We start from the raw sequence: 17,408 nt of genomic DNA on the forward strand, positions 1-17,408 counted from the left end.
AATCTCCAATTAAAAGCCAAGGAAGGGAAACCATCTGTTCAACTTCCTGGAGTTCAGCAAGGAATTCAATTTTCTGAGCATCTTGTTGTGGCCCATAAACTACAGTTAAGGACCATCTAGCATTATCGTTTTTCATGGTTACTGTTGCTGTGAGGCTAAACTGCTTCTGAACAACATTGGAGAGGCTGAAAAAATTGTCATTGCAGGCAAGCAGAATACCCCCTCTAGTGCCATCAGCAGGGAGATAGGCAAAATCATTTCTGAAACGATTACCCAAAATGTGTAGAACATCAACATCAGTGATTTCATTCATCTTTGTCTCCTGAAGACAGACTATTGTTGCATTCATTTGTTCTACCAAAAGCTTAACACTTCCTTTTCTAGCTTGGTTGTTCAAGCCTCTAACATTCCAGTTTAGAATGAAACAGTCTAGCTGCGACATAAACAAAAGACACAACAGCTGAGGGGGCCTTGTATGCGATGGTTGGGATGGAGCTCAGCTGACGACCTCTGAAACACAGCCAGGAAGATTGGCAGAAACACGAAGAGGTGCGCATTTGCAATACAGAGAACAAGGACAGTATTCTTCTACTTAAGCAGCCTAACATCATCATCACGTAGGGCAACTTTTGACGCGACAACTGCTTCAAATCGGCACCATAGAGGCCGCCTTCTTAGCGCGCAGACGAACTCCTTTGCAGCCTCCGTTTTCCACCAGGGTCGTGATTGTCTTCATGTCTGCTGGGGAGAGCGGCTTCTTGTAATGCTGCAAATAGAGTTTCTTAATTTGATCACTTAAAAGCTTGTTATCATCAAGAACACCAAATTGCTTTGCAAGAATTTCTTGTGCAATTAATTCAAGCTTTGTACTGCGTCTGACTTTCAGTGCCAATCTTGCACTATGCCTTTGAATAGGAGTGGTCACCTTATTGCGGCAGGGTCGACGCAGCTTTGTTCCTGGCGCAGACAGCAGTGGCTGCTGAATGGGCGTGGTCACCTCTGCTAGGAATGTCTCCACATCATGCTGGGCCTCATCCACTAAGTTCTCTTGTGGTTCTGCAGCAGATGAAAGAACAAAAACAGGGGAAGCAGGGCGTGGCAGAGTAGTGTCAGGGGAATAAATTGAACCTCCCACCATAGCCTCATGCAGCATAGGATCTAGGTGCCTTTTAAGCATGAGCAACGCCCCTTGCTCCTGTGACACAGGCAATATGTCAGGTGAGAGAGGTTCGAGAGGAGGAGAAGCAACTGCAGAGCAATGCCCATTTTCAGGGCTGCTATCTCTTGAATGGCTGAAAGGTTTGCAGGGGGAGGAAACCTTGTCTGCTGGAGCAGGGTCAGAGAGATGCGGAGGTGTCGCCGATTGACGCCTGATTCTTGTTTCTCCAGGTTTGACCGACCTGGACAGATGTCGGCTTCTACTTCTATTGATGTCAGCAGCTCGTTCTCTCTGTCTTCCCCTTGTCTCTTGATTGTATGAACTCCGGTTGTCAAGACCAGGCTCTCTGCTTTTGCTTGACGAACGACCGCCTAAGCGGTTCCAAAGAGAGCGACTTCTATGCCTCCTTCTTGAACGCTGCTCGTGGTCGTCTTCATCATCAGACCTTCTCTCCGGCGCCGGAAGGGTTCTGCAGGCTTGAATTGGGTGAGCCATCGACCTCATCCGGGTGACATCATCAGGCACTCCATAGTGCCACATGAAGACCCGACCCTGTCGAGAGAAGAGGTCCTGGACAGTGTCTATGTGAATGATGACCGGATAAGTGAGGCCTTTCTTTGTATCAGTTGGAGCCGGCTGGGATGGCTCCAGGTCAGGAAAAGGGATCTCAGTAGCCCTTGCTTCTCTATCTGGCCTTGTGATTGTGAACTGGGTGGCCTTTGGGATGGTGCTCAAGTCTAAGCTCCAAATCCAAAGATCAAAAGTACGGTTGAAGTTCCGGCGACGGGAGTATTCTTCTATGTAGTGCACTGAGCTTTTGCAGCCTATGAGCTTTGCCGCCATGTCTTCTGATCTTGCATGCATCGGGATACCTTCAATGCAGACTCGGGCGTGGTAGCGAATGTCAACAACTTCAGCATTTCGCCTTTCATTCCAAGGATTGAAATGATACACTCTTCCGCTTCGGGTCACCAATCTTGGTTCTTGCAGAACCTCCTCACGATCGCTATGATTAACGAAAGTGAGGAAGAAATCTTCTGGATGGAATTTTGTGATCTGAATGTCGGAACGATGGATGTAGAAAGCCGAGCGGATGTCATCGGCAAAGGTGCCGATTTCCACCTTCTGGCCCTCATCTGACCAAGCCACCACTGATCTTGCCGTGAAGAGTTGCTTCAATCTTTCATCTCGCTTGTCACCGCCACCATGCAGCTACCAAAATCTGGTCGAGAGACCAGACCACTGGGGACTGAAGCCATGGAGGTCGGGGCAGTGGAGGTGGTGAGGGGGGGGGGGGGGGGGGGGAAGGCTGAGGAGGAGAGCAGTGGTGGTGAAGGTGGGTGCGAAAGAGGTGGTGAAAGCTGCTCTGATTGCTGGAATTTATAGCGACACTCTCTGCAGGCTGAAGAGAGATGGCCGAATCTTTTGCAAACCCAACAACGAAGCGGATCCCTGCAATCTGCCACTTTATGGCCTGGTTGAAGGCAACGATAGCATTTACCTTCTGTGTGTTTGAGAAATCTCAGCTTCCTTGCAGCCATAATCTCTTGGTTGTTGGAGGAATTGAATGGGGATTTCTTCCTCCACCAGAACTTTTGCTTGACTTCCTGCCATGAATGCTCTTGCTGTGCCTGGGAAGGAACGCTGCTTTGGGAATGGAAGGCATGGTTATTGCGCCTTGTCAAATCAACAACCTTACTGCTGCTCAGAACTCTTGAAGTCGGAGGAGGTCGGCCAAGGATTGAGGGATTAAGACGACTTGCAATCGGTAGGCGCCGAGCTACTGGTGGGAATCCATCTTGTCTCACAACACCAGAGTAAAGAGGCCGGGAAGATGCACGATCTTTGGGGGCGGGGGGGGGGGGGGGGAAGAAATCTGCTTGAAGATCTGCTTGGGGATTTTCTGGACTGGATGCAGATTTGAAATCGACTCCGGGAGAGAGCCAGTCTCCTTACCTCGAGCTGTGCCCAAAGAAAGGGCTGGTGGTTGGATGTCAGATCCATGGAGGATCTCTTCTCTATCTTCAGAGGGGATAGGATCTAAGCAGCTTTCTTCAATGAGCTCTCCCTCCTCTAACGGACAGGAGGAGCTTTGAATGGTTGGGAAAAGACCTGGCGAGGAGTGGCTGGTGGGGAAGCATTCAAGAACTGGGGAAGAGATATGGAGTGGAGGATCTACTGGGTGGGAGGAGCGCGGCGCCGGGCGCCGCCGCGGGTGGGTGTCGGGGCTGGGGGAGAAGGCCATCAGTCGAGGAAGCGATTCAATCAGTTGAAATATATTATAGGGAAATTATTTTATATGGTACCTAGGTTTGATATCTAGGTGTATGCATGAAGTTTAAACAGTTATATAAAAATTCATAAGATTTGTTAAGATATATTATAACAATATAAGATATTTACACACATGCATGCAAATCTAAATTCGATCTATACATAAAGAAAAAAAATATTTGTGTGCTATGTGTACTATTCACCGTCTGAATTTATTGTTTCTGTTTTGCTAGATCTAGATGCTTTGCATGTTTGTTTATAGTTTTATATGATCCCAATTGATGTTACTTATTTTTTATTTGTTATAACTATTTAATGGTGGGTGTAAAAAAAATTGTGTCCATATATCATAGTACAAAGAATATTATATTAGGATATATTTCATCCTCCGAATTATATCCTTTCCTCTCTTGATGGGTTATTAATTGATTCTCTCCTGATTTTATTCTATAAATACTCCCTCTATTTTATAAAAAATCAACCAAGTTCTAGATGTGACATATTTTTAATACTGGCTATATTCGGCTGTCATTATTTTCACTGTGGTGCAGCCAACAAACACAGTATATTGTTTCTCGGCTGTGACAGTGCGGCGGTACAAAACAGCCGACCCACTATGAATCTGGATATATCTTTATCCAGATTCGTTGTAAGATTAGATAGACATCGAGCCGATGCGCTCGTGTTCCGTGATTAATCTGATTATATATCGTATTGAGCTATACACGCTTTCAATGCACACTCACCGAAGTCAACGACCTTCGCTGCTTAAAGGCACCGCAAATGCACATACCATTTCCGTCCATTCATCACACACAACCAGACTCCGATCGACCTCGTCTCGTCGAGCGCCAAGTCCGGCTCCGGCGACGCAGCGCCGCCGCCACACGTCGTGGAGGACTTCTTCGGCGTCATCCAGCTCCTCAGCGACGGCTCCGTCGTGCGCGCCGACGACGCCGCCCTCCTCGCCATGCCCGAACTCCAGGACGTCCCCGGCGTTCAGTGGAAGGACGCCGTGTACGACGCCACGCACGGCCTCAGGGTGCGCGTATTCAAGCTGGCCGCCGCCGCCGCCGGTGACGATGGAGGTAAGCTCCCCGTGCTCGTCTACTTCCACGGCGGTGGCTACTGCATCGGCGCCCTCGACCAGTCCCCCTTCCACACCTTCTGCCTCCGCGCCGCCGACGAGCTCCCCGCCGTCGTGCTCTCCGTCCAGTACCGCCTCGCCCCGGAACACCGTCTCCCCACGGCCATCGACGACGGCGCAGCTTTCTTCTCCTGGCTGCGCGGCGCCGGCAGTGCGGATCCATGGCTCGCGGAGTCGGCCGAACTCGCGCGGACGTTCATCTCCGGCGTGTCGGCCGGCGCCAACCTGGCCCACCACGTCGCCGTCCGCGTCGCCTCGGGGCGCCAACCCGTGGTTGACGACGTCGACCCGGTGGTGCGCGTCGCCGGGTACGTCCTCCTCGACGCGTTCTTCGGCGGGGTGGAGCGCACGGCGGCGGAGGCCAACCCACCGGCCGACGTGTCCCTGCTGACCGTCGAGATGGCCGACCAGTTCTGGCGCCTGGCGCTGCCGGCGGGGGCGACCAGGGACCACCCGGTGGCGAACCCGTTCGGCCCGGAGAGCCCCAGCCTGGAGGCGGTGGCGCTGCCGCCGGCGCTCGTCGTGGCGTCCGGCGGCGACGTGCTCTACGACCGCGTGGTGGGCTACGCGGCGAGGTTGAAGGAGATGGGCAAGGCGGTGGAGCTCGTCGAGTTCGAGGGAGCGCAGCATGGCTTCTCGGTGATACAACCATGGAGCCCAGAAACCAGCGAGGTCATCCAAGTCCTGAAGCGATTTGTTCACAAGGCGATACGCCCAGCTGAGGGTTGAAAAGGACAAGGCAAAATTGAGTGGGATACTTTCAATTTCAACATTTGTGTTTTGTTTGGGTTATAAAAGTGTTTGTTAAATATCCATTATCTAAAAATAAAAAATATAAAAGTGTTTGTTTAAGACTACGGTGTGCACGGTTGCCTTGTTCACTTCTCCAAGTTATTTTCTTGTTTGAATGGGGATGGTTTGAACATTTCATCCAATTTCCTTTTTATTGTGCTTATATAGCTGGGTGGACCTCATATCCAGGAATACTTTTTCCGGCAGAAAGTAGCCATTGAATGCCTCTCTGTGTGTAACAGATGTCCTGAATCCTGATAGCATTTTTGTGTATGACTGTATGGTACTAGTTTCATCGTTTGACCTAATAAGTTTTAAAACAATTTATTAATTAGAAAAAAAATTGTCTTTCATATATATGTGCATGTGAAAAATGATAAAAAGCCTCAAAATCTATTCTAAATTCACTTTAAAATTCAAATTTTGATTGCGGCTAATAACCAATAACAAACAATGTGGTTTTAGTATTGTTTAGGACATCCATTTTACATGCGACAATATTTTAGTAATTCGCTACAATTTTCTTTCTTTTTTCGAGACATCTATTTTTTCAAACTGCTAGGTATAAAATCACTTAAATTTGAAGTTTGGATTAGTTATGGCAATGTATGCGATAAGATTAGCTCAAGCCTGTTGGTGTAGCACAGTTACACCCCTTCATAATCCATTAGCTAGATTGAACTTGCGAAACAATAATATGTACACCTTGATGCTTGGTCCATTTGGAACGAAAGGAACAACCGTGTATTCAACAATTGCATACGGTTATGGCCTAAGGTTGTTGGTTTTGTTGCAGCCATGGTGCAAGAAACCACCCTTTGGCGGCATGCCCATCCCTTGTCGCTCACACTCCCTCAGGGTAGTATACTCGGTCGCTAGGTCGTCACATTGTTAGCGAGAGAATAGCCTCAAGTATTTTTTTTAACCAAGGGCACGCGTAGGACACTAGCTTGCTTGTGTGGGTAAGCAGAGTCCAACACCCAGTTATTCAAGAGACATGTAGATCGATCTAGCCTTCAAGCTTGCCTACCTAGGAAGCAGGCTTCAGGCCAATGAAAACGTCAGTCAGGACAGTCTTGGATTGCAGGGAAGCCTTAAGAATCGCCAGACCCTGCAGAGAATCAACAAATACATGCATACCGCCTAAAACCAACTGATATTAAGTTCCAACAATCAAGTAGAGTCATGTGTACGGTTACGAATGTAATCACCTCAGTGTAGCCGAGCTGCACGGTCTTCTCCTTGAGCGCGCCCAAGTCCTTGACCGCGAACCTGTTGAGCAGCGTGATGCTGGAGATGGACGACATGGGCGCCACGGTGAGATCGTCCATCACCGTGTACGTCACGATGCCCTGCACGAACCCTCCTCCTTTCGCCCCTTCGGCGGCGGCGTTCTGCGTGTTCTGATCTTGGCCGCCGGCAACATAGGTGCATGCCGTTGCCATCTGGTTGCCGCAGTTAGGACACTTCGTGCCGCTCGCGTTCGTCACGAAGCTTCTGCAGGCGTTGCTGCTGTAGCTGCATCTGAAGAAGCTCTTGCTTGACTGCGCAGAAGACGGCGCCGGCAAGCGGAGGACGGAGGTGTTGGAGCTGGCCGCCGGCGAGAGCACGACGGGGCTGAGCAGCGAGTCCTTGGCGGTGTCGGCCTGGACGAAGGCGTCGTCGAGCTTCTCGAAACTGGCGTAGAGGTTGCCGACGCAGCCGACCATGGAGCCCTTCCCGAGCAGCTTGATGCCCGAGGCGATCGGCAGCGCGAGGAGGGAGAGGAGGAAGTCGACGACGTCCTTGCGTGCCTCGGCGTACAGCACGCGCTGCGCCTTGGTGTCGATCAGGAGTGTCATGCTCATCAGATCGCTACTTGCCTTTTGGCTGGTTGTTTCAGAAGCCATTTTTGCAGTAGTTGCAGTGTGCAGTGGCCTGCGTCTGAACTCTGAAGTCGAAGTCTCGTTTTGCCTGCTGCATTCTGGAATTTACAGCGTAACAGACGAGAGCATCGAGGTTCACGGGGAAGAAGAGAGTAATTTATTTGCAAATTAACCGCTCATTGTGAACTTTAATTCCTAATCAATCAATGCCGTTTACTCCATTGCCATGCATCGATCGCACTGCTTGAGGCCTTGATGCTGATCGGTTCAGCTCCATCATGCACAATACCAATCGGTTCAGCTCCGTAAAATTGAACCTGAAACACAATGCAGGCCGGATACACCAGTCCGTCCATCATCCATGCGCCTAACCGGCTGCTATACAAGCAAGCAAGCATATTCACGCGGACCCAAAATATAATGATTTTTAGTGTTTAAAAACATCTCTAAAAAATCATCCATCATTTAATTTTTATCCAATTTTACCACTAAGGAAAGTACAGTAAACCAATATCCTTCTTGTATAATAAGGATTGCCATGTTGGATTTGGATTTGAGCTACGATTTGTGAATTTTCATAGCTAACTATTGGCTATAATATCAAACTTCTTGTAACCATCCTTATAAAATGAGGGTCATTAAATTATTTTTCTTTATAATTAGTTACATAAAAAAACAAAGATTCTTATTTTAGCCCCTCCATTCAAGTTTAGAAACGTGTTTCCCTTTTGCACAAAGACTAAGAACGTAGCAAAGTGGACTGAATAGCACTCAATTAGTTAGTGTCTTAATTAGTCATACGGTGAATACTGGTAGTACGACGTGCATGGATAGATTCTCAATGCAATGAGCTGTTAGGAAACGCTAAGCGAATAAACGATAAAAAATAATAGATCAATCGTAGAAGACACGAGATTTAACGTGAAAAATCCTTTTAAAATAGGAGAGAAAAAACCACGGGCGCCAGCCAGCAAAATATATTCACTATATCTGAGGTGAGATTACATCGCCGCACGGCGGCTTACAAGAGGTACATATATTGTGGAACCCTGAAAGGGATCAAGCCTCCCGGCGACGGGCCTCCGCTCCACTACGGTAGAAACTGGCCTTTATTAAATGCAAATGAATTTGTATCAACATGAGCAAATGACCGTGGTGCCAAAGCGATCGCGTGAATGTGAGATACGATCAACTGCACTGGTAGCGATAAAGAGAAGATTGAACGCACTGATTCTAGTCGTCCGTTCAGCGAAAAGCCCATCTGGTTTACCAGTTGGCACAGCCTAAATTAAATCACAACCCATTGATAGCAATTACGGGCCAGGCCCATCTCTCCATCAAAAGCTCAAGGCCATCTGTGATTTTGTTCTATAACTCGTACAGAAGACATCACATAATCAACACCAATGTATCTTGCCTAACTAGGTAATAAGTAGCAGGGCTAAGTAGTAGGTCTTTATAAAGTGGGTCCCACGAGAAAAAAAATATTGCTTTTTAATTGCTTTTTGTCCAACTCAGCATGCAGTAGTAGCACATCTTGTGTTGGAAGGAGAGAGTGAAAGAGATTTTAATGTTTTTTTATTCTTATGAGTGGGTCATAAGCTTACTACCTAGCATTAGTTACTACCCACTTTCACAATGCTTATTACTAGGTCATAGGAATATTATATTGCCTAATACCTGCTTTTTCCTAACATTGTGGATGCCCTAAGAGTTTCAAATCGACTGGTCACGCTTGCGGCTTGCCAGCAAGCAAAATAAACAACAAGAGAAGGACCAACACAAATGGCCATTTCTTCCGCTTCTTGCCAAGGAAAACATCTGTAAGCACCGTCTTCGACTGCAGCGACGCCTTCAGCATAGCCAAACCCTGCAGTACAGTGTAAAACAAAATGGTTAATAAAACACAAATCAAAATGTACCAAAACTTCATATGATAACAACCTCAGTGTAGCCGATCTGCACGGTCTTCTCCTGGAGCGACTTGATGTGAGTGACACCGGATTTGACCAGCGCGATGGTGGACATGGGCGCGACCTTGAGGTCATCCATGACGGCGTATGTCACCAACCCCTGCACAAACCCCGTGCCTGCGATTGCAGACGGCGCACTCGCGGTCGCCGGCACCTCGCCGCCGGTGGATCCAGCAATGGTGGTGCTCGACACCATCACATGCTTCACCGGCAAACTCATCTTGCCGCTGCACTGCGGCAACTGACAAGGCAAGCCACTCACCGTGGAGACGTAGTTGCAGCAATCACCGAACCTACTCGCGCTGCCCCGGTAAAGCTCCGTGGAGGCCGGCGGCGGCGCCGCCGCATTGATCTCCGGCAGGTGGAGAAAATTATGAAAAAAATTAAAAAGACAAGTCGCGCATAAAGTATTAATTATGTTTTATCATCTAACAACAATAAAAATACTAATTATAAAAAAATTTCATATAAGACGGACAGTCAAACGTTGGCACGGAAACCTAGGGTTTGCTTTTTTTTTGGGACGGAGAGAGTAAAGTGCTAATGCTAACATTTCGTCATAGATAGGTGTTGTTCTGAGACAAATTTTTTGAACGAACAACGAATTTTACAACCACACGAGGAGAACGTCCATGTATGTGCACATTTCTACTAGTGACACGTGCTAAATACTGTTTCTAGTATTTAAAATTAGATGCGCAGATTAACACTCTCATTATTATTTAGTTTGTTTTCATTAGGAATTTACTGTTTCCAATAGGAAAATTAATTCGTGAGACTTGCATATCTCTTAAACATGTGTTGAAGGGGGCCAAAAAACTTCAAATTTTTAAGACGAATACTACTGGTGCGTTACAAAATTCGCGTGAAGTACGACGTTGGCTACTTTGCTGATCTGATCAAATTGGCCTCGATTCCTCAAACCAGCATAGGACCAGCGGTGTGCAGTCCGCCTCGCGCCGAGGAAGACATCGGTGAGCACTGTCATAGACCGCAACGACGCCTTCAGCCACACTTAAGCCAAAATCTCTAATACCGATTGCAGGGTTAGAACCCTTGCTATTGATTGGGCCACGTGGCATCACGCATAGCTCACGACCAGATTCTCGGCTGGAGAACATGCCACGCATTCGAACTGTCCCATAGCCGTCCGATTACATACGAACGGTGAGAAAAGGCCTAGCGGACCTAAATATAAATTGCAAGTTTTAAGAAGGGTTTTTAACAAAATGCACAATCTTATCTAGAACAGTCCAGAGTATATGAAAAAAGACCCAGAATCAGAAAAAAAAAAATCCAGCAAGAACAATATACAGTATTCCCCTTTCCTAATCACCATGCCGTCGCGTAGATGGCAAATACGGGGACGATGAGCTCGAGCTCGATTGACCTGGTGCTCCTTGGCCCCGCCCTGCCTTGATCCGTGCGAGGCGACGATGCGCCTAGACGATACGGGGGAAGCGAAGGATCCGACGACGGAGTTGTAGACGACATTGGAGGGAGCCCGCTGAGATAGAGAGCGCCATAGGGGATACCTCCGCGCTGGTCCTGGAGCTTGACGGCCCGCGCGGGGCCTTGATACGCGCCTGCTCACCAGCTAGCGCTGCCTCATATAGACGAGTAGGGACGGCGGCGGAGGTCCACGCCGTCGCTACATCCGCGGGGATCAGCTCGGCTCAACGCCACCCTGCTTGTCGCCGGCTTCCTTTACCGCCTCTGCGATCAACCGCTCGCATCGTCTCCTCGATATCCTCCTTGCCGCTTCTGCCACCATGGCCGGTCGCACCGCCCCCTCGACCCTTCCGCCACCACCGCGACCTCACCTCATCGCCGAGCCGCTCGTCGCCGGAGATCGGAGGCGGAGACAACGGAGTTGGTGGTGGCAGGACGGCCGGCAGTCAACCCGATGGCGGGGCCTCCGGCTCACTCTTAACCCGCTGCCGTTCGACCACGCCACCTCCGCTGCCTCCGTGATGCATGCAGAGCTGGCCAGCTTGAAGCCTTGAACCCAGTGACCAAAGAAGCCAGTTACCTCTTGCATTTGCAAGCGGCCTCACCCATCAGTTCTTTCTCAGCGCAAATCCATGCTGGAAAGTGGAAACTGAAAAGCACAAGCCACAACAATAGTAGCGCAGTAGGTGCAGTACAGTGGAGTACGAGAGAAGAAGAGTGAACTGGGATTGAAAGCAGAGGTGGGTTCTCAAAAAAAAAGAAAGCAGAGGTGGACGACGGGGCATATGCATGCATGGAGCACGTCACTGCTCCCAATTCCCAATGGCCACCTGCTAACTTACACGTGCCATCAACTCCTAACAAATTTTCTTTTTCACCCCTAATAATATTTTTTTATTCTATACTTCACTAAATACAAAATATTTTAAAAAATGCCCCTAGGTTAGTACTCATGTATTTATGTTTAGGACCTTAGAAGTTTTGACTTTTCAAGACTTGTTTGTCTGTCTGAGTCTGAATCGTCTGATGTACAAAGAGTAACATAAACATATTATGACTCTATATTGAGTTGATGATAGGAGTCATTTACTTAAAAAAATATGCATTCTAAATTTTGTAATTTTCATGTAATTTGATAAATTTTGTAAATCCTACTAATTTAAAAGACATATCTTCCAAAGTAGTATTTGTTAAAGGCATACAGATACACTTAAAGAAGTTAATTATCCGTTACAAATCTTTTTTAAAAAGTTGAAATATAATTATTCACCGGACAAGTACTGCTAGCTAAATACGACACATAAGAATTAGCCAGGCATAAACTAACCATATTTACTCTTATTGTTGACAATATTGTTATAATTGTATTCTATTTTATCTATGATTAGCTAATCAACCTGACAATCTCTATATTGTGAGATAAATATAGGTGGAGGGTATATCATATACTGACCATATAGGTAAGTAGGTGGCACTAATAGTAAACAACCTTAAGCTTTCAGTCCTCTAACCATATCTAATCATACCAATTATAAATATATGTTATTTACTCTGTCTAATGGAAGAGAAAAAAGGTTTGAAAGTAAATAGGCAAGTATTACAAATAAAATAAAATAAAGTTTTTTAAATTTTTTTTCCGTAGTAATGCTTTAACAAAGCTTAAAATCTTTATATGAATAGGGTTACTACAGGTTAATTGTTCCTCAACCTTTTCAAAAGTCATTAAATAGTTTCTTCTAAATGAACAAGTGTATATATTTTTTTCTAAAAAAAGTAAAATATTGCATTTGAAACTCTTAACAGCAACAACAATAACTATTATAAATATGTAAATATGTACTAGCTATAAGTTGGTTTTCCAACGGGCACGCTGATTTTCTTGAATAGGAAAGCAGGGAATTGGAAAAGACTATAGAAGGAGGATTTGGGGAATGTTTAAGTTTGTTGCCACTTTCAATCTTACCGAATTTTGGCATTGCCAAATTTTGGTAGTAAACACACTTCAACTATTACGATGTTACCCAATTTTGGCAGTTCCAGAAGCTCTCTCTTAAAGGCATCAAAATGTAGTAAAGGCATCAAACCAAACAAAGCGAATGTTACCAAAATTTGATAATACCAAAATGTGTTAAAATTCGACATTACTAAAATTTGATATGGTCAATTTTTCAAACAAAGTGTACAAACCATTTATATCTATTTCCGATTCTAATTTTTAGGGTGTTCAATGAAAAATGTTGGACTACTTATTATCGAAACCATTCCTAAGCCATTATGCATTATTGGGTAAGTTGAATGTAAAATTTTGTGATTATGTAGCCTTTTTTATATATATACAAATTTAGTTATGATCAATTCGTAATTACCAGGCTTCATAATTAACAGTGTACTGGGTTCATGTAATTGAGCTGGCCTATGTATACTAAGGCGTGGCAAAGCCGCGGTTATTTTCTAGTGTATATCAGAAATTAATCTCTATTGCAAATATCTAAAATTAAGTCGATCACCTGTAAGTAGCCGACCTCGACGGTCTTCTCCTACAATTCCCTGATGTCCATCACGCCAAGCGCCACGAGGGCGGCGATGGCGGAGACGGTGGACGACGGCGCGACGGTGAGGTCATCCATCACTGTGTACGTCACCTTGCCGGGGTTAAGCCGAATAGTACTAGTTAGAGCAAATAATAGTATAGTCCACTACTAGCTCCAATTTATCTATAGTCAATCTAATAGCTAATTCATACAATAGTTGCTTACTATATTATTAATATATTGTCCCACCTGTCATACACACATTACATTTTGGAGTTCGTGCTGCAGCTGGCTACAGATCTATAGCCCGCTGCTCTTCTCTCTCATCGTTTATCTCATTAAAATATGTTTACAGCTGGCTAATAGTCTGCTATTGTACCTGCTCTTAAGCGGGCCTGACCTATCTCTCCCTGGATACCCCAAGGCCCATATGTTCCTATTCAGGCCCCCTTTGATTCAAAGGAAATTCATAGGAATTTTAAAGGATTTTATTCCTGTAGGAATTTTTCCTATATAGCCCTTTGAATCAAAGGAATGAATACTATGGAATCCTATGAAATTCCTATGGAATACCTTTTCCCATGCAAGTTTTGGAGGAAATTTAGCATGAGGTAGAACCTCATATTAAGAATCCTTTGAGTCTTTATCTCTCCTTAAATTCCTGTGTTTTTCTTACGGTTCAATCAAACGGTCATTCCTATGTTTTTCCTGTGTTTTGTAATCCTCTGTTTTACACTTATATTCCTGTGAGAATCCTATGTTTTTACTATTCCTCTGATTTTTCATTCCTGTGATTCAAAGGGTCGATTTTGTTCCGGAACCGGTACAGATGATTGAAGAACATACGATATCAATACGTGACAAACTGACAATAGAACGGCAATAATTCATAGAGTTCGGAACTCTCACTCCCCGGCACATAAAACAAAGTAGCGTTTAGTGCGTGATTAATTATGGTTTAGCTATTTTTTTCATACATGGAGTATAATTTTATAAGTAACTTTCGTATAGAAACTTTTTGTAAAAAAAAAAGTACCGTTTAGCAGTTTGAAAAAGTGCACATGAAAAACGAGGAAGAAGAGTTGTGAACGGCTGGGAACGAACGCATCCTAGATCGACTGACAAAAGCACCACCAACACATAAGATAGCTCAATGGCCGGACAAGGAACATGAACGTTCCAACAAAAGCAAACGAGGCTCCCGCGCAGGCGATCACATCACATCAGGCCTTCCTCTTCTTGCCAAGGAAGACATCTGTGAGCACCGTCTTCGACTGCAGCGACGCCTTCAGCATCGCCAAGCCCTGCAATAGTGTTGTACAAAATTGACAAACAGATCGGAACAGAGAGATGAGAGTACGCACTGCAAGCAATACACATTGCTCGTAGAGAAATAGTAGCACTTTACCTCAGTGTAGCCAATCTGCACGGTCTTCTCCTGGAGCGAGGTGATGTCAGTAACACCGAAGGTGGTGAGCAGCGTGATGCCGGAGATGGTGGACATGGGCGCGACCCTGAGGTCATCCATGATCGTGTACGTCACCACCCCCTGCACAAATCCCGTGCCGGCAACAGCATATGCTGGTTGCGCCGCCTCGCCGCCGCTGGCCGATCCGGTAGCTGTAGTGCTCGTGCTCGACACCACAAGCTTCATTGCCACCGTCATCTTGCCAGGGCATCGAGCGATCTGACAACGCAAGCCACTCACCGTGGAAACATAGTCATAGCACTCGTTGTAGTCGCACGAGCTGCAGCGGTAAAGTTTCGTGGCCAGCGGCGCCGCCGTCTCCGGCAGCTGGAGGAGCTTGCCGGTGTCGAAGCCACCGGCCGGCGCGAGCAGCACGTTCCTGGCGTCGGCGGAGCGGACGTAGGTGGCGTCGAGGTCCTCGACGCTGGCGTACAGCTCGCCGATGGAGCCGACCATGGAGTCCTTGGAGAGAACCTTGACGACGGTGCCGACGGGGAGGGTGAGGAGGGAGAAGAGGAAGTCGACGACGTCCTTGCCGGCCTCCGCGTACAGCACGCGCTGCGCCTTGCTGTCCACCAGCAGCTTCATGCTCAGCGCCTTCGAGCTGGTTGTCTCCGTCGCCATCGTAGCAACTAGCAAGTGCTTGTGGCTAGCTTGGATTGGCTTGCTGTGTGAGCAGTAGAATTTATAGCGAGCAGAGACGAGCAGGAAGGATTACGGACGAGAGGAGAGTAATTAGCCGCCCACTGTAAATTTTCTTGATCGATCAAGCTTTTTTGCATGCAAAAATTGCAGTCCCAATATATGCGCGCATGTAGACGGTCAAATTAATACCGATCGGTTCAGCTCCGCCGCACGTAGTATCAGCACTTGAATGAATCACCCATTTATGCGAGGCAACCGAAGCATCATGAATGCGACTACCGGTGCGTAGAGGAGGTTAATTTGAAAAGAACCAATAATTTGTTTTTTTTTTGCGAGATGTAGAAGTTGAATTTAAACTTGCATGTTTATGAAGTGATATATCACATGTTAATACGTCTTCTTTTTTTTTTCAAATTTATTTAAGTGACATGCAAATAACGAGATGATATCCTCTCGAGGGATAAAAATCCACTCCCCGAATTATGAAATCACTTTTCCTAATAAAAACTTTAATGACTATTTAGGTGTCACGCCCGGAATTTCTATCCAAAATTCCAAACGCTTACATGTGTGTGAACCCTTGTCCAGGAATCAGCCGAGGCACACAATAACAAATTGATAATAGAGTACAATTATTACTCTAATTAATAAGCGAATAAAATGTCATTACAGAGGTAGATAGTTCCTCTCAATCAATAAAGATCTAAGCAGCGGAAAATAAGATAAACGGCGCAGACGGCTCCACTCCACAGGCAGCTTGACCAAGGCTACACCTAATCCTCCACACCATCAGCATCATTGTAGAACTCTTCCTCTAATGAATGATTGCAAGGTGAGTATATGACATACTCAGCAAGCCACGCAGCAAATATGTAAGTGCACATGATAACAAAGGATGGCATAGTAGGGTTTCATTTGCAAAAGCAGCATTTAGCAAACATTTGAGAATTTAATAAAACAGTTAAGTATTAAACAATATTTGTCGGTGATATGGGACCAGGAGTATCATGACCAGAGGCTTGAGGCAGACGCAATCGCCCACGTGGCCTGGCACCTTCGGGGACGTCGGGCCCGAGGGTGAGGTGTCCGCCCTCCTCCTGATTTCCCCCGAGGGGGGGTCGGGTTACGCTTGCCCCGGCCCCGAGGGCCGAGGCACCCCGACCCCTTAAAGAAGTCTGCGCCACATGTATGGGATAAGTGAGCACAGCTGTGCTCACCTAACAGCATTTATTACAGTCTGGTCAAGCGTGTCACGCTGCATGTAACGCAGTACAGCACGCTCTTTTATCCGGTCTGTGACCAGTCACAGACCGGTCAGATCAAGGGTTAGGTGGCGACTGGCGGTCTGACGCGCGCCTTGCCCCATCCCGTCAAGACGAAAGCCTCTAGGCAACTCGTCTCAAGCCGGAGCTAGCGTGTTATCTCTTAGAGATGGCACGTTAGCCCTGGTTAGATTTATACCAGGCTTCATCCTAACCATTACAGGCAAGGTGTTACACGAAGAAGGGCAAACATGCATCTTGTTAAACTGACACATGGTGGACAAAAGTGACCAGTCTGACACTGGTCGCGTCAGCAACGGGCAGCCACGATCCCACGTTGTGCCCGTCTCCGCCGGGAGTGGAGGTAGGTGTGGGCTGTCCCATCGAAGTGTCATTCGAACAGCAACCATACCAATCTCCGTCCATAAAGAGAAGAAAAGTCCAGTTTGGAAGGAGGAGGGTGCATGTGGTATCCCCTTGAAGTATAAAAGGAGGACCTTGCCCATAGAGAAGGGGGTTGGTTGATTCTTTTCCAGATTTAGAGCTTAGAACGGGGGAGAAGTTGGCTGACACTTGGTAGCTCATTCATACACCAATCCACAAAAACACAGGAGTAGGGTATTACGCTTCCCAGCGGCCCGAACCTGTATACATCGCCGTGTCTCGTGTTTCTTCCTGGCACGCGATCTTTCCACACACAGCGAGAGCTTGAGATCTCACCCTAAGCCCCCGGCCGAACTGGCAAAGGGGGGCCTGCGCGGTCTCCCGGTGAGGAGCCACGAGCTCCGTCATCTGGCGCGCCAGGTAGGGGGCTCAGTGTGTGTTTTCTGAGCTCTCATA

General features: G+C 46.8%; 4 protein-coding genes across 5 annotated transcripts; 1 reads left to right on the top strand and 3 right to left on the bottom strand.

The window, feature by feature from the left end:
* Nucleotides 1-283: 283 nt before the first annotated feature.
* Nucleotides 284-3,414, bottom strand: LOC4324507 (uncharacterized). Of its 2 annotated transcripts, XM_066306773.1 has the most exons (3): nt 1,319-3,414; nt 926-1,195; nt 284-766 (listed from the first exon to the last, which is right to left on the bottom strand). In XM_066306773.1, exons 1-3 carry the CDS (start codon nt 2,021-2,023, stop codon nt 647-649), a joined length of 1,095 nt encoding a protein of 364 aa, XP_066162870.1. In that variant the 5' UTR covers nt 2,024-3,414; the 3' UTR covers nt 284-646. The 2 variants fall into 2 exon arrangements, with proteins under 2 accessions (XP_066162870.1, XP_066162869.1); XM_066306772.1 differs by having other exon boundaries at nt 926-3,413.
* LOC4324508 (carboxylesterase 15) lies at nt 3,256-5,432 on the top strand. The gene is made up of 2 exons (XM_015781020.1): nt 3,256-3,374; nt 4,208-5,432. Exons 1-2 carry the CDS (start codon nt 3,256-3,258, stop codon nt 5,307-5,309), a joined length of 1,221 nt encoding a protein of 406 aa, XP_015636506.1. The 3' UTR covers nt 5,310-5,432.
* Nucleotides 5,433-6,402: 970 nt separating this feature from the next.
* LOC107276711 (uncharacterized) lies at nt 6,403-13,289 on the bottom strand. Its single transcript, XM_015781033.3, has 5 exons — nt 13,224-13,289; nt 9,182-9,451; nt 9,019-9,107; nt 6,584-7,241; nt 6,403-6,483 (listed from the first exon to the last, which is right to left on the bottom strand). The coding sequence occupies exons 1-5, from the start codon at nt 13,287-13,289 to the stop codon at nt 6,403-6,405; spliced, it is 1,164 nt and encodes a 387-aa protein (XP_015636519.3).
* A 921-nt stretch (nt 13,290-14,210) lies between these two features.
* Nucleotides 14,211-15,285, bottom strand: LOC107276786 (uncharacterized). Its single transcript, XM_015781044.3, has 2 exons — nt 14,602-15,285; nt 14,211-14,497 (listed from the first exon to the last, which is right to left on the bottom strand). Exons 1-2 carry the CDS (start codon nt 15,283-15,285, stop codon nt 14,417-14,419), a joined length of 765 nt encoding a protein of 254 aa, XP_015636530.1. The 3' UTR covers nt 14,211-14,416.
* Between the last annotated feature and the right edge of the window lie 2,123 nt (nt 15,286-17,408).

The sequence above is a fragment of the Oryza sativa genome, chromosome 1 (genome assembly GCF_034140825.1).
Source record: "Oryza sativa Japonica Group chromosome 1, ASM3414082v1".
Lineage (NCBI taxonomy): Eukaryota > Viridiplantae > Streptophyta > Magnoliopsida > Poales > Poaceae > Oryza > Oryza sativa.

Excerpts from the sequence above, each read along its gene's own strand:
- LOC107276786 (XM_015781044.3), bottom strand. The coding sequence starts at position 15,285 with ATGGCGACGGAGACAACCAGCTCGAAGGCGCTGAGCATGAAGCTGCTG. Across the intron at positions 14,498-14,601 it reads TGCAGATTGGCTACACTGAG|GGCTTGGCGATGCTGAAGGC; the intron begins GTAAAGTGCTAC and ends ACACTATTGCAG.
- LOC4324508 (XM_015781020.1), top strand. The coding sequence starts at position 3,256 with ATGGTTGGGAAAAGACCTGGCGAGGAGTGGCTGGTGGGGAAGCATTCA. Across the intron at positions 3,375-4,207 it reads GGCGCCGGGCGCCGCCGCGG|GCACCGCAAATGCACATACC; the intron begins GTGGGTGTCGGG and ends CGCTGCTTAAAG.
- LOC107276711 (XM_015781033.3), bottom strand. The coding sequence starts at position 13,289 with ATGGATGACCTCACCGTCGCGCCGTCGTCCACCGTCTCCGCCATCGCC. Across the intron at positions 9,452-13,223 it reads CCGCCCTCGTGGCGCTTGGC|TTGCCGCAGTGCAGCGGCAA; the intron begins GTGATGGACATC and ends TTGCCTTGTCAG. Across the intron at positions 7,242-9,018 it reads CGGAAGAAATGGCCATTTGT|CCAAAAGGCAAGTAGCGATC; the intron begins GTTGGTCCTTCT and ends TGAAACAACCAG.
- LOC4324507 (XM_066306772.1), bottom strand. The coding sequence starts at position 2,023 with ATGCATGCAAGATCAGAAGACATGGCGGCAAAGCTCATAGGCTGCAAA. Across the intron at positions 767-925 it reads GTCGACCCTGCCGCAATAAG|CATTACAAGAAGCCGCTCTC; the intron begins GTGACCACTCCT and ends CTCTATTTGCAG.